At 38.2% G+C, this 16,753-nt stretch overlaps 1 protein-coding gene across 2 annotated transcripts in view; it reads left to right on the top strand.

Annotated features, from left to right (window-relative positions):
• The window catches only part of LOC306893331 (uncharacterized protein), a 33,292-nt gene that overhangs the window by 6,922 nt on the left and 9,617 nt on the right, over window positions 1-16,753 (top strand). Inside the window, exons 2-3 of one of the 2 annotated variants that reach the window (XM_079455114.1) lie at window positions 15,891-16,284; window positions 16,543-16,753. The exon at window positions 16,543-16,753 is cut by the window's right edge and continues 110 nt beyond it. In XM_079455114.1, the coding sequence (XP_079311240.1) occupies window positions 16,224-16,284; window positions 16,543-16,753 (272 nt within the window). In that variant the 5' untranslated portion in view covers window positions 15,891-16,223. Of the gene's footprint in view, window positions 1-15,890; window positions 16,285-16,542 lie in introns of those variants that run through there. The other variant, XM_079455115.1, reaches the window with a different exon arrangement.

The following is a 16,753-nucleotide window of genomic DNA, read 5'->3' as shown; positions in this document are numbered from 1 at the left end:
ACATGAATGTTTTTTTCCATTGCTGATGGCTTTACAGAATCTGAAACTGTGAAGAGAGCAAACTGAATCATAACAAACACATCAAAATGAACAAAGTGAAGTGACTCTTTTGAATTCTAAGAAGAAAACACACGTTTACCTTCATCCACAGTCAGGAGTGAAGTTCAAACTGTCTTTGCACACATTTGTGTAGGAGCTGAATGTGGAGACTGAACAAGCATTTGCTTCCATGCAAAACCTCTTTAGGTTTGGATATACTGAGACTGATTTGTGTTTTGTTGGAGTGAGACTAAAGCTTGGATTGTGTTCTGTGTATTAAGATGCATGTAAAGAGATGTAAACAAGGCCTGATGTTACTCAATAGTGCTGAAGTCTTCAACTTCTTTTCTCTCAGTGCCAGATTCCAAAAGTAAAAATGATGCGAGCCAGTTTTCTACCACATTTAAATGTCTGTATTTACTGAATTGAGTTTATTTGATGCTTTGTTGTTGTTATTCCTTATAGATCATATATTAAAACATGAACACAAATATTGAAATTTGTGGTTTAAAAGGGATATTGTCTTTGTTGTTGTATTTTATATTGCACAATGTGTCAGTTTCCACAAAAATTAATTTGTGTTAATTTGCTCAACCCAGTCCCCAGGACATACAAGATGTGGGTGACATTGTTTTTTAAGAACACAAAAGTAATTCTTGCCCTGTGTGACATTAAATGAGCGTCTTCTAAAGCAAATCACTTGATCTGTGCATGAAACTGAACACTTTTATCACATCTTCGGGTGAATTCCAATCGCGTTCAAAGTTAGCAAAGTCCTCACATTAAATGTCACTTCAGACAAAACTGAAGTGTTACTTATTGGACCGAAAACCGCCCTACGTAACAACCAAGAATACTGCTTAACTATTGATGGATGTTCCATAAAACCCTCATCTTCAGCTAAGAATCTTGGCTTATATTCGATAGTACTCTGTCATTTGAGAACCAGGTCGCCAACACCTGTAAAATTGCGTTTTTTCATCTTAAAAATATATCTAAATTACGTCATATGCTGTCACCATCAAATGCAGAGAAGCTTATACATGCCTTTATGACATCAAGACTAGATTACTGTAATGCACTATTAGGTGGTTGCCCTGCAGGCCTATTACAAAAACTCCAACTGGTCCAAAATGCGGCAGCTCGAGTTCTTACACGTACAAAAAAGTATGAGCATATTAGCCCGGTTCTGTCAACCTTGCAATGGTTACCTGTAAAGCATCGCATTAACTTTAAAATCTTGCTTATTACCTATAAAGCCCTGCATGGTTTAGCTCCTCACTACTTGAGTGAACTTAGTCTTTTACTTAGTCTACGCTCTCAGGCGTACAGTCAGTTGGTAATACCTAGAATTTCAAAATCAAGTGCAGGCGGCAGATCTTTTCCTATCTAGCGCCTAAACTTTGGAACAGTCTTCCCTGCACTGTCCGGGAGGCGGACACACTCTGTCAGTTTAAATCTAGACTAAAGACGCATCTTTTTACTCTTGCATACACTACACTATTGCATCAAAGAGTGCAGAACAATACTCTACTCTCAGCCAGTCTTGTTTTATTGTTCCAAGGTTACAAGAGCGGGCAGGACGCAGTCCAAGGCTACCAGAGTCCATGCCCAGACCTGACAAATGCTGTGATGATAGAGCTGGACAAAGGACATGGTGGTTCTTCAAAATTAATAATGATAGTCTGATATTTGACCTGTGTTTTGACTTGCATAACCTTATATGTTTTGCTTATAGTCAATGTTTTCTTGTACAGCTGCTTTGTAACAATGAAAATTGTCAAAAGCACTATATAAATAAAGCTGATTTGACTAGGTTCTGTAGTCTGAAGGAATGCCACACAGACCTGACTGAAACCAGGTTACATAACTCGAGACCTTCTCTTTCCAGTTTTACGTATGTGTTTTTCCTAATGTCTGTAATGAGATGCATTTGCATGGACTTCAAATGCAAATCACTTGCTTCTGTGTCTGTAAAGATGTGAGATTATTTCCTGAGTGTTTAGGGATTATAACATCCAGTGACAGTGTGATGATAAGAGCAGCATTTATTGCCAGCATTCTATGTTTGCTGATTGTCAGGGTTTCTAGTGATCTTGAAGGCGTTGATAACTTGTTCCCCTGTGTTTGGTATGTTGGATCAGGGTTGCAGGAGAATTTTGCTGGACACCAGCCTTCCAGGACCGAAGTTGCCCATCCCTGATTATTAAGTTTTACTGGGAAACATATTACATATATGAACATAATCATTTCCATTTGTGGCCTCTGCAGATCATTTGTTTAAAACATGACGCTGTTTTTCCTACATTAAAGTTCTCTGTGAACACCGGCTTAGTTGAGTTTTGCTCGCTTCATTTAAGATGCATATTAGGCACGTTGGTGTGCATGTCTGAAATGAGTGGACTCAAAATGCAAATCACTTGCTTCTGTGTCTGTAAAGAATGGAGATCATATCATGCAAGAGTGTTTAGGGATTATGAGATCATGTGACAGTGTGATGATAAGAGCAGCATTTACTCATATCCAACGCTACGTTGAAACAATGAATATTTTGACAAAATCTATCACCTTTCATTTCCCCCTTGCAAGAGAAGGTCTCTGGTTCCATGACTTCAGTCAGGTCAGTGTGGCTTTCCTTAAGACTACAAAACCTAATTTTGTCCCAATTGCTTCAATTTTTTACCCAACTTGTAATTCGCTTTGGATAAAAGCATCTGCTAAATGTAATGTAAATGTCAATCAAACTGATGATGCACTCCATGTTCCGTGTGATTGGCTGTTCGCCGCAGGTGTCACACTTTCAGGTGCACATGCCTCACAAAGTAAATACGAGTTGACAGAGAACATGTATAGCAAGCTTTGTGCTACACTGATTCTGATCTAAACCAGATTGGGTTTGTCAACTCAATTTAACTATGAAACTCTCTGTTTGTTCACCTCGCTTCCTGATACTAATCCTGATTTATCTTCATATGATTACTCCTGAAATCACAAATGTGTATCATTTATACTTTTAACTCTTATACTATGAAGCATTGTTGCAGTGAATGATTTTAAAACCACATGAGACATTATTTTCTGGATCAATAAAACTTTAGTCACTTTATGATCTCATTAACTCTGATTTGGAGTTTATGTATAGTGGGACCACATGTTCTCTGTGCAGAGCTCATTTCACTTTGGGAGTTACCATTTGGAACAGGGGACACACTATTTTGCCAGAACAGCACAAGCACACACATCAACCAGAACCAGAATGAGAACGAGCATGCCCATCCATACGCTTTATTTGGGTTACGGAAGTTCAGCTGTTCAAGTGTTTGTTTGTTCATGGCATGGTGTCATCTATATCTATGTTTTACCTGTGTTCAAATTATTGGAGAGTCTAGGGTGTCTGGCAGAGAGGAACAGACGTGATTGTTAATAGAGGTCAGTGCCAAAGGGTAGTTATCATTCAGGAAGATGTCAACAAGTTTCGTAGGGATTGGGACGATGGTGTTCTTCATAAAGCATGTGGAAATCACAGACAAACTGAGAAAGTGATTCAATATGTCTGTAAAGACCTCAGCTTGCAGGATGGCATTTGCTTTGAGGACACGTCCGTCAACATCGGAGGACCAGGTGCTTTTTGCAGGTTGACTGCCCTGAGTGATCTGAGCACATAAGACAGAGAGTTGGTTAGAGCAGTAGTTCCCAAAGTGGGGGTCGCGGAGTGGGGTGCGGGGATCGCGAGATGATTTACAGAAACTTAATTTTTTTTTTAATGTTAAAAAAGGTTGTAATGATGCGAGTATAAATTTAGGATAATTTAAATAAACTGGAAATAAAACTTTGTTTGCTCCGATTAATTATGACAGTGTGACGGTGTCAATCACAATATACAGCACAACGACATGCGCTAGCTAGCTAGATGCAGATTTGGTGTTTTGCTAAACAGCGATCGGTCTATTTTGAGTCTATATCGGTCTAACTTGATAAAAAAAATGAAACGGTGGTTATTATCATTGAAAGAGAAGGGAGCAGAGATGCCTGCTGATGAGAGAGCGGGATCAGCAGAAAATACAGAGGGCAGAGAAGAGGATGAGCCGCCAGGACTACCCTCCACCTCTGGAAGGGCAGCCCGCCAAACCCGTGCCCCGCAAACTGACCATCCCTCCTCGAAAGCCAGAAATTACAGAGAGGAATACATAAACTATGGTTTCACGTGCATTGTTATAAATCAGGTACAACACCCTCAATGCGTTGTGTGCTCCGAAGTCCTCGCACATGAGAGTCTGAAGCCCGTGAAAATGCAGAGACACCTGAACACCAAACACCCCAGCCTCACAGGTAAACCCACTGACTTTTTCCGCAGAAAGGAGAAAGAGTTACAGGGACAAAAAAAAGTCATTTTTAAACAAACAGCTATCCCCACTAAAGCTCAGAAGGCTTCATATGAAGTGGCTTATTTAATTGCACGGACCAAAAAGCCACACACCATTGGAGAAACTTTAATCAAACCAGCAGCAATAGTTATGAGTCGCGACATGCATGGAGATAAACTGGCCGCTGAGCTGGAACAAGTGCCGCTCTCTGATGGGACTGTATCCCGCCGCATTACAGACATGGCTCAGGATATCAAGTGTCAACTGATTGACAGAGTGAAGAAGAGTGGGAGGTACGCCTTACAACTGGATGAATCCACAGACGTGTCCAGCACCGCTCAACTCCTTGAATTTGTCAGATATATTTTTGAGGGGAAACTAAATGAGAAAATGTTATTTTGTACGCAACTGGAGGGATCATGCACGGGCGAGGACATTTTCAATAAGCTGGACAGCAAACTTAAAGATAATGGACTATCTTGGGGCGATCAGTGTGCACAGACGGAGCTGGGGCAATGCTGGGGAAAAAGAAAGGACTAAAGGCACGAGTCCTCCAAGTTGCACCTCACCTCAATTTCACGCACTGCATCATACACAGAGAAGCCCTCGCGTGCAAAACCCTGAATGCGGAGTTTAAACATGTTCTTGACACTGCTGTGAAGATTGTTAATTACATAAAATCACGTCCACTGAACACACGACTGTTTTCCACTCTCTGTAATGAAATGGGATCAGAGCACAAAGGCCTGCTCCTACACACAGAAGTCAGGTGGCTGTCACGAGGAAATGTGCTGAGACGCCTGTACGAGCTGCGGGATGAGGTGCGCATTTTCCTCACAGACCAAAGATCCCCACTTGCTGAGCATCTGTCTGATGCTGACTGGGTGACAAGACTGGCATATTTGTCATGTATTTTTGAAAAACTCAACGGATTAAATGTGTCCGTGCAAGGTGAAAACACAAACATCTTGTACCTTAATGATAAAGTGCAGGCATTTGCGAGAAAGCTGGTGCGTTGGAGAGAGAGAGTGGAAATGGGACGCATAGACATGTTTTCTGACCTGGAAGAATTTTTGGAGGAAAATGCACTCAGTGTTAACAGCATCAAGGCGTCTATTACGGCTCACCTTCAGTCCCTTTTGGATCACTTTCATAAGTATTTCCCTGAAGGAGACGCTCCCGACCAATATGACTGGATAAGGTCACCATTTAATGTTACCACGGCAAATCATCTGGCATCAGATATGGAAGATGCGCTGATAGAACTTTCAACCGATCGAACCCTGAGGACGGCATTTGACGGCAAGACGCTGGATGAGTTCTGGGTTTCTGTCGCGCTGGAATACCCACAGTTGTCGAAAGCCGCGTTGGATGTACTCATGCAATTTGGCTCAACTTATTTATGCGAAAAGACATTCTCCGCGCTGACTTACATTAAGAACAAACACAGGTCACGGCTTAACGTGGAAGATGATCTGCGGGTGGCGATCTCCAAAATTGAACCTAGAGTGGACCTGCTTTGCTCCGCGCACAGCGCCCATCCATCACATTAGGCGTTTTTGCTGAATTCAAATTTATTGTTGTATGCGTGTTATAGGCAGCTTGTTTGTATTCTGTCTGCATTTCACAGTTATGGATCTATTTGTTTTTGTCCATAATTTGTTAATAAAATAGTCTGGCTTGTGTTCCTTTTTGTTTTAACTCTGTCAGTATGTAACCAAATCGCAAATCCTCACAAGCTGTCGGAGGGAAACACAGAGAGGAGAAAGGAGGGGGGGGTCGCGGGTCGTCAGCAGTCTAATATTGGGGGTCGCGGTCTGAAAAGTTTGGGAACCCCTGGGTTAGAGCATGGGCGTCTATTTGGCTTTAAATAAACTCGGCAGGTGACGTGGCTAATTACACCAGCACCTGCAGGTTATAAATACGCGTGGCACAAACGCGTCTTCAGGTTCTTTTGTCTTCAAGGACAGCTTTGTGTGCATGTGTGTGGTTTTACATAGCAAAAGCGTTAAGACATAGTTTAACGCAAAGTAGGGCTCATTGTATATAGGTTCTAAGCACTTCGGCTACTTAGCCTTATATAACAAAAAGAGTAACAAATATATATATATATATATATATATATATATATATATATATATATAAGAGAGTAATGTCTAGTCCAGAGCGTAAATGTTTGCCTCCTTGTGAGAGGTTCCGTAATGAGCTGGACAGACATTAATTCTGTTTTGAGTGCTTGGGGATTAATCATGCTACACTGGGGCTAGAGGGAGAGTGCAAACTCTGCGATGTATTTGACATTCGAGTTGAGTTCTCAGTGCTCGGTCTTCCTTTTTTATAAGTGACCGAGCAGCCTCTGCCCCGCCCTTGGGCTCGCGGTTCGATTTAACCGAGGCACAGGAGATGGAAGCCATTTCCCCTGTGCACTCGCAGAGCCGTGACGTATTCGCGTGTTTTCGTGCCGTCAATGTCGAATGTTCGACTGTTGTCGGTGCGAGACCACGAGGGTACATGATGGTGCCCCGTGTGGAAGAGACACTGGCGAGCTATCTCCCCTGAAACATCATTGTATCTGAAAAAGCCCTCTTTCCCCACCAACTCTTGCAGGATTACATCTGCACTGGTGGGGAAGGCTTTGAAGCCAGCCATGAAGGTTCTGCAGGCATACCAGGATAATTTGCTGCACGATGTGAGCACTGACGGGGTGATTGGTGCAACGCCTTTGTAGAACTGTTCAAAATCAGGATGTCATCCTTGTTCATCTCAAGACTCAGGATATGACTCAACATCAAAAAGAGCGTTCTTTCCCCTACAGAGAATACAACGTATCTGGGGGTTATATGGGACTTGATCGCAATGCAGCTACAACTTTCACACGCATTCTACAGTAATAACTCTGGGCCTCCATCATATGAGACCGTTTCAGTTGTGGCTCAGAGCCAGGGGGTTTCAACCCCCAGAGGCATATAAGGGTGATGCGCCAGGGGCTTCGCACCCTTTCTATGTGGTTCAGACCTCGGTTTCTGACTCTAGGTCCCACTCTCGGTCACGTCGTCTGACGGACAATCAAACTCTCTCTTATACACTATGGTGTCTCTCACACACAATCAAACTCTCTCTTATACACTATAATGTCTCTCAGACACAATCAAACTCTCTCTTATACACTATAATGTCTCTCTCTTATACACTATAATGTCTCTCACACACAATCAAACTCTCTCTTATACACTATAATGTCTCTCAGACACAATCAAACTCTCTCTTATACACTATGGTGTCTCTCACACACAATCAAAATCTCTCTTATACACTATAATGTCTCTCAGACACAATCAAACTGTCTCTTATACACTATAATGTCTCTCACACACAATCAAACTCTCTCTTATACACTATAATGTATCTCTCCTATACACTATAATGTCTCTCACACACAATCAAACTCTCTCTTATACACTATAATGTCTCTCTCTTATACACTATAATGTCTCTCAGACACTATCAGACTCTCTCTTATACACTATTATGTCTCTCACACACAATCAAACTCTCTCTTATACACTATAATGTCTCTCACACACAATCAAACTCTCTCTCATACACTGTAATGTCTCTCAGACACAATCAAACTCTCTCTTATACACTATAATGTCTCTCAGACACAATCAAACTCTTTCTTATACACTGTAATGTCTCTCTCTTATACACTATAATGTCTCTCACACACAATCAAACTCTCTCTTATACACTATAATGTCTCTCTCTTATACACTATAATGTCTCTCTCTTATACACTATAATGTCTCTCAGACACAATCAAACTCTCTCTTATACACTATAATGTCTCTCTCTTATACACTATAATGTCTCTCACACACAATCAAACTCTCTCTTATACACTATGGTGTCTCTCAGACACAATCAAACTCTCTCTTATACACTATAATGTCTCTCAGACACAACCAAACTCTCTCTTATACAGTATAATGTCTCTCTCTTATACACTATAATGTCTCTCTCTTATACACTATAATGTCTCTCAGACACAATCAAACTCTCTCTTATACATTATAATGTCTCTCACACACAATCAAACTCTCTCTTATACACTATAATGTCTCTCACACACAATCAAACTCTCTCTTATACACTATAATGTCTCTCAGACACAATCAAACTCTCTCTTATACACTATAATGTCTCTCTCTTATACACTATAATGTCTCTCTCTTATACACTATAATGTCTCTCACACACAATCAAACTCTCTCTTATACACTATAATGTCTCTCTCTTATACACTATAATGTCTCTCTCTTATACACTATAATGTCTCTCACACACAATCAAACTCTCTCTTATACACTATGGTGTCTCTCAGACACAATCAAACTCTCTCTTATACACTATAATGTCTCTCAGACACAATCAAACTCTCTCTTATACAGTATAATGTCTCTCTCTTATACACTATAATGTCTCTCACACACAATCAAACTCTCTCTTCTACACTATAATGTCTCTCAGACACAATCAAACTCTCTCATATACACTATAATGTCTCTCACACACAGTCAAACTCTCTCTTATACACTATAATGTCTCTCAGACACAATCAAACTGTTTCTTATACACTATAATGTCTCTCTCTTATACACTATAATGTCTCACACACACAATCAAACTCTCTCTTATACACTATAGTGTCTCTCACACACAATCAAACTCTCTCTCATACACTATAATGTCTCTCAGACACAATCAAACTGTTTCTTATACACTATAATGTATCTCTCTTATACACTATAATGTCTCTCAGACACAATCAAACTCTCTCTTATACAGTATAATGTCTCTCTCTTATACACTATAATGTCTCTCACACACAATCAAACTCTCTCTTCTACACTATAATGTCTCTCAGACACAATCAAACTCTCTCATATACACTATAATGTCTCGCACACACAGTCAAACTCTCTCTTATACACTATAATGTCTCTCTCTTATACACTATTGTCATGAAACGGCTCAGAGACAGGCAGGTCAGATCAAAATGCAGCTTTATTTCAAAGAATGGTCCAACAGTCATAGATCAGATGACAGCGTCAGGTATGTCAGGGTATATCCAAATCAGAAACGGTAACAGGCAGAGGTCGGGGCATGCAGCAGAGAATCACAGATAACAAAAAGTCCAAGATAAAACACGGCAGGAACAAACACAGGGAAATCGCTCAGAAATGTCAGACAGGCTTAACAAGACTTCGCAGTGTGTGAATAAGTGCACATGGTATATATAGAGTGAGATAAACAGGGTGATGAGATACAGGTGAATGTAATCAGTGATGATGAGTCCGGGAAGTGTGTTATGGGAGATGTAGTTTTGTGAGTGAATGATAAGTTTGATGTGGAGTGCCCTCTGGTGGTTTTCAAGGGCACTCCAGCTGGTGATTGTTACAACTATAATGTCTCTCAGACACTATCAGACTCTCTCTTATACACTATTATGTCTCTCAGACACAATCAAACTCTCTCTTATACACTATTATGTCTCTCACACACAATCAAACTCTCTCTTATACACTATAATGTCTCTCTCTTATACACTATAATGTCTCTCAGACACAATCAAACTCTCTCTTATACACTGTAATGTCTCTCTCTTATACACTATAATGTCTCTCTCTTATACACTATAATGTCTCTCAGACACAATCAAACTCTCTCTTATACACTATAATGTCTCTCACACACAATCAAACTCTCTCTTATACACTATAATGTCTCTCTCTCATACACTATAATGTCTCTCACACACAATCAAACTCTCTCTTATACACTATAATGTCTCTCAGACACAATCAAACTCTCTCTCATACACTATAATGTCTCTCTCTTATACACTATAATGTCTCTCAGACACAATCAAACTCTCTCTTATACACTATAATGTCTCTCTCTTATACACTATAATGTCTCTCTCGTATACACTATTATGTCTCTCACACACAATCAAACTCTCTCTTATACACTATAATGTCTCTCACACACAATCAAACTCTCTCTTATACACTATAATGTCTCTCTCTTATACACTATAATGTCTCTCAGACACAATCAAACTCTCTCATATACACTATAATGTCTCTCTCTTATACACTATAATGTCTCTCACACACAATCAAACTCTCTCTTATACACTATAATGTCTCTCAGACACAATCAAACTCTCTCTTATACACTATAATGTCTCTCAGACACAATCAAACTCTCTCATATACACTATAATGTCTCTCACACACAGTCAAACTCTCTCTTATACACTATAATGTCTCTCAGACACAATCAAACTGTTTCTTATACACTATAATGTCTCTCTCTTATACACTATAATGTCTCACACACACAATCAAACTCTCTCTTATACACTATAGTGTCTCTCACACACAATCAAACTCTCTCTCATACACTATAATGTCTCTCAGACACAATCAAACTGTTTCTTATACACTATAATGTCTCTCAGACACAATCAAACTCTCTCTTATACACTATAATGTCTCTCTCTTATACACTATAATGTCTCTCACACACAATCAAACTCTCTATTATACACTATAATGTCTCTCAGACACAATCAAACTCTCTCTCATACACTATAGTGTCTCTCACACACAATCAAACTCTCTCTCATACACTATAATGTCTCTCAGACACAATCAAACTGTTTCTTATACACTATAATGTCTCTCAGACACAATCAAACTCTCTCTTATACACTATAATGTCTCTCTCTTATACACTATAATGTCTCTCACACACAATCAAACTCTCTCTTATACACTATAATGTCTCTCAGACACAATCAAACTCTCTCATATACACTATAATGTCTCTCACACACAGTCAAACTCTCTCTTATACACTATAATGTCTCTCAGACACAATCAAACTGTTTCTTATACACTATAATGTCTCTCTCTTATACACTATAATGTCTCACACACACAATCAAACTCTCTCTTATACACTATAGTGTCTCTCACACACAATCAAACTCTCTCTCATACACTATAATGTCTCTCAGACACAATCAAACTGTTTCTTATACACTATAATGTCTCTCTCTTATACACTATAATGTCTCTCAGACACAATCAAACTCTCTCTTATACAGTATAATGTCTCTCTCTTATACACTATAATGTCTCTCACACACAATCAAACTCTCTCTTCTACACTATAATGTCTCTCAGACACAATCAAACTCTCTCTTATACACTATTATGTCTCTCACACACAATCAAACTCTCTCTTATACACTATAATGTCTCTCTCTTATACACTATAATGTCTCTCTCTTATACACTATGGTGTCTCTCACACACAATCAAACTCTCTCTTATACACTATAATGTCTCTCAGACACAATCAAACTCTTTCTTATACACTATAATGTCTCTCTCTTATACACTATAATGTCTCTCAGACACAATCAAACTCTCTCTTATACACTATAATGTCTCTCTCTTATACACTATAATGTCTCTCTCGTATACACTATTATGTCTCTCACACACAATCAAACTCTCTCTTATACACTATAATGTCTCTCTCTTATACACTATAATGTCTCTCTCTTATACACTATAATGTCTCTCAGACACAATCAAACTCTCTCTTATACACTATAATGTCTCTCTCTTATACACTATAATGTCTCTCAGACACAATCAAACTCTCTCTTATACACTATAATGTCTCTCTCTTATACACTATAATGTCTCTCTCTTATACACTATAATGTCTCTCAGACACAATCAAACTCTCTCTTATACACTATAATGTCTCTCACACACAATCAAACTCTTTCTTATACACTATAATGTCTCTCTCTTATACACTATAATGTCTCTCAGACACAATCAAACTCTCTCTTATACACTATAATGTCTCTCTCTTATACACTATAATGTCTCTCTCTTATACACTATAATGTCTCTCAGACACAATCAAACTCTTTCTTATACACTATAATGTCTCTCTCTTATACACTATAATGTCTCTCAGACACAATCAAACTCTCTCTTATACACTATAATGTCTCTCTCTTATACACTATAATGTCTCTCTCGTATACACTATTATGTCTCTCACACACAATCAAACTCTCTCTTATACACTATAATGTCTCTCTCTTATACACTATAATGTCTCTCTCTTATACACTATAATGTCTCTCAGACACAATCAAACTCTCTCTTATACACTATAATGTCTCTCTCTTATACACTATAATGTCTCTCAGACACAATCAAACTCTCTCTTATACACTATAATGTCTCTCTCTTATACACTATAATGTCTCTCAGACACAATCAAACTCTCTCTTATACACTATAATGTCTCTCTCTTATACACTATAATGTCTCTCACACACAATCAAACTCTCTCTTATACACTGTAATGTCTCTCTCTTATACACTGTAATGTCTCTCTCTTATACACTATTATGTCTCTCAGACACAATCAAACTCTCTCTTATACACTATAATGTCTCTCACACACAATCAAACTCTCTCTTATACACTATAATGTCTCTCTCTTATACACTATAATGTCTCTCTCTTATACACTATAGTGTATAAGAGAGAGTTTGATTGTGTGTGAGAGACATAATAATGTCTCTCAGACACAATCAAACTCTCTCTTATACACTATAATGTCTCTCTCTTATACACTATAATGTCTCTCTCGTATACACTATTATGTCTCTCACACACAATCAAACTCTCTCTTATACACTATAATGTCTCTCTCTTATACACTATAATGTCTCTCAGACACAATCAAACTCTCTCTTATACACTATAATGTCTCTCTCTTATACACTATAATGTCTCTCACACACAATCAAACTCTCTCTTATACACTATAATGTCTCTCTCGTATACACTATTATGTCTCTCACACACAATCAAACTCTCTCTTATACACTGTAATGTCTCTCTCTTATACACTGTAATGTCTCTCTCTTATACACTATTATGTCTCTCAGACACAATCAAACTCTCTCTTATACACTATAATGTCTCTCTCTTATACACTATAATGTCTCTCACACACAATCAAACTCTCTCTTATACACTGTAATGTCTCTCTCTTATACACTGTAATGTCTCTCTCTTATACACTATTATGTCTCTCAGACACAATCAAACTCTCTCTTATACACTATAATGTCTCTCACACACAATCAAACTCTCTCTTATACACTATAATGTCTCTCTCTTATACACTATAATGTCTCTCTCGTATTCACTATTATGTCTCTCACACACAATCAAACTCTCTCTTATACACTATAATGTCTCTCTCTTATACACTATAATGTCTCTCACACACAATCAAACTCTCTCTTATACACTATAATGTCTCTCACACACAATCAAACTCTCTCTTATACACTATAATGTCTCTCTCTTATACACTATAATGTCTCTCTCGTATTCACTATTATGTCTCTCACACACAATCAAACTCTCTCTTATACACTATAATGTCTCTCTCTTATACACTATAATGTCTCTCACACACAATCAAACTCTCTCTTATACACTATAATGTCTCTCAGACACAATCAAACTCTTTCTTATACACTATAATGTCTCTCTCTTATACACTATAATGTCTCTCACACACAATCAAACTCTCTCTTATACACTATAATGTCTCTCTCTTATACACTATAATGTCTCTCACACACAATCAAACTCTCTCTTATACACTATAATGTCTCTCTCTTATACACTATAATGTCTCTCACACACAATCAAACTCTCTCTTATACACTATAATGTCTCTCAGACACAATCAAACTCTTTCTTATACACTATAATGTCTCTCTCTTATACACTATAATGTCTCTCACACACAATCAAACTTTTTCTTATACACTATAATGTCTCTCAGACACAATCAAACTCTCTCTTATACACTATAATGTCTCTCTCTTATACACTATAATGTCTCTCAGACACAATCAAACTCTCTCTTATACACTATAATGTCTCTCTCTTATACACTATAATGTCTCTCAGACACAATCAAACTCTCTCTTATACACTATAATGTCTCTCTCTTATACACTATAATGTCTCTCACACACAATCAAACTCTCTCTTATACACTATAATGTCTCTTTCTTATACACTATAATGTCTCTCTCTTATACACTATAATGTCTCTCAGACACAATCAAACGCTCTCTTATACACTATAATGTCTCTCTCTTATACACTATAATGTCTCTCACACACAATCAAACTCTCTCTTATACACTATAATGTCTCTCTCTTATACACTATAATGTCTCTCTCTTATACACTATAATGTCTCTCAGACACAATCAAACTCTCTCTTATACACTATAATGTCTCTCTCTTATACACTATAATGTCTCTCTCTTATACACTATAATGTCTCTCAGAAACAATCAAACTCTCTCTTATACACTATAATGTCTCTCTCTTATACACTATTATGTCTCTCACACACAATCAAACTCTCTCTTATACACTATAATGTCTCTCAGACACAATCAAACTCTCTCTTATACACTATAATGTCTCTCTCTTATACACTATAATGTCTCTCAGACACAATCAAACTCTCTCTTATACACTATAATGTCTCTCTCTTATACACTATAATGTCTCTCACACACAATCAAACTCTCTCTTATACACTGTAATGTCTCTCTCTTATACACTATAATGTCTCTCAGACACAATCAAACTCTCTCTTATACACTATAATGTCTCTCACACACAATCAAACTCTCTCTTATACACTATAATGTCTCTCTCTTATACACTATAATGTCTCTCTCGTATACACTATTATGTCTCTCACACACAATCAAACTCTCTCTTATACACTGTAATGTCTCTCTCTTATACACTATAGTGTCTCTCACACAGAGGGCTTGCAGGCATTTTTGTTCATCATATTTTTACTTAACCTCTTTTGCATTGTTGTTTCTTTGGTGCATGTCATGACGGATCTTAAGACTGTCTGTCAGTGGTGAACTTTGGAGAACTCTGGGGATCTTCTTGGCCCACTTCAGCTATCTTGTGTACTGTGCTTGGAGGATGAAGAAGCTGCTGATGCCTTGCAACAGTTCTTCAGTGCAAAGTTCATAGAGGACAATCTTGTAGAGCCACTCATGGACATGTTGGTGCTTCACTTGTCCTCCATCCAATAACTGTATTCATCTAGAGCAGCGTTGGGGAACCTTGATCCTGAAGGCCAATGTCCTGTTTTTTATATGATTTTATCAGTTGACATATTGATGTAATCCGTGACAGAGTTAGTGTGTTCATTAATGTCTGTGTCTGCTGCATGAGGGGTAATCTGCTTATCTGTGGTTTGGAAGAAGTGTGAAGATGACCTCACTCATGTCCTGCTTGTGTGTGCGTGCAGATAGAAGAAGAACGGATGTGTGATCAGCTTTAATGAAGGATGGGCGTCTGATCTGCTTGGGCAGGGAAAGTTATGTCTGGAATGAATCTGAAGAGAATCTTTGTCAGGTTGAAGTCCCTGACACCAAAAGTATTAACTGATCACTGTATCCAAATATTTAAGACCACATATGTGATTTATAAATATCACAAGTAAACTACAGAATGTGTTAAAGTCTGTTTTAGTATCATGACTCAGTCGATGAGAAAAGAGGAAATGAGAAACCACAGGAAGCGCAACAATATGTTGTCCAGAAGTAGATGATGAGAAGAGAATCAGTAAGAGAAGCACAACATGACTGAGAAGAGTGATATATGTCTGCTGGGACTGATCCTTCTCTCTTCACTATTCACAGGTAAACACATTTATTTCATTTCATTCCTCTCACAGACATGTTCACTTTCATCTCATGTCACATTTATCATAGAGTTCATGCGTCTGATTCTCACATTCATCACGAGTCAATGATGGAGGAACTAGATCACATTATTTACTGTCAAATCTTCTGATTCATGTTGAAATAATAAACTCTATCTGTCATTGAGAGATTCATATTGAACTGTGTGGATATATTGTGATGTATTAATATGAATGATGTCATCTGCTGTTTCAGGTGTGAGTGGAGCAGAAGATCTTCATGTGTTCATCAGTTCTGGTGAAAGTGTGTCTCTGTCCTGTCCTGATGATCTTCATCAATGCTCCTCAACTACATGGATCTACAATAATGAAAGAACATCATCTGCAGTAGAAGTGTTTGCTGGAGGAGTAAATAAGAATAACACAGAGAGATCTGAGAGACTGAGTCTGATATCTGACTGCTCTCT

The sequence above is a fragment of the Barbatula barbatula genome (assembly GCF_947034865.1).
Source record: "Barbatula barbatula genome assembly, chromosome: 4".
In the NCBI taxonomy this organism is placed as follows: domain Eukaryota; kingdom Metazoa; phylum Chordata; class Actinopteri; order Cypriniformes; family Nemacheilidae; genus Barbatula; species Barbatula barbatula.
The sequence above is the reverse complement of the archived record's forward strand: the minus strand, read 5'-3'. Positions and strand labels throughout refer to the sequence as shown.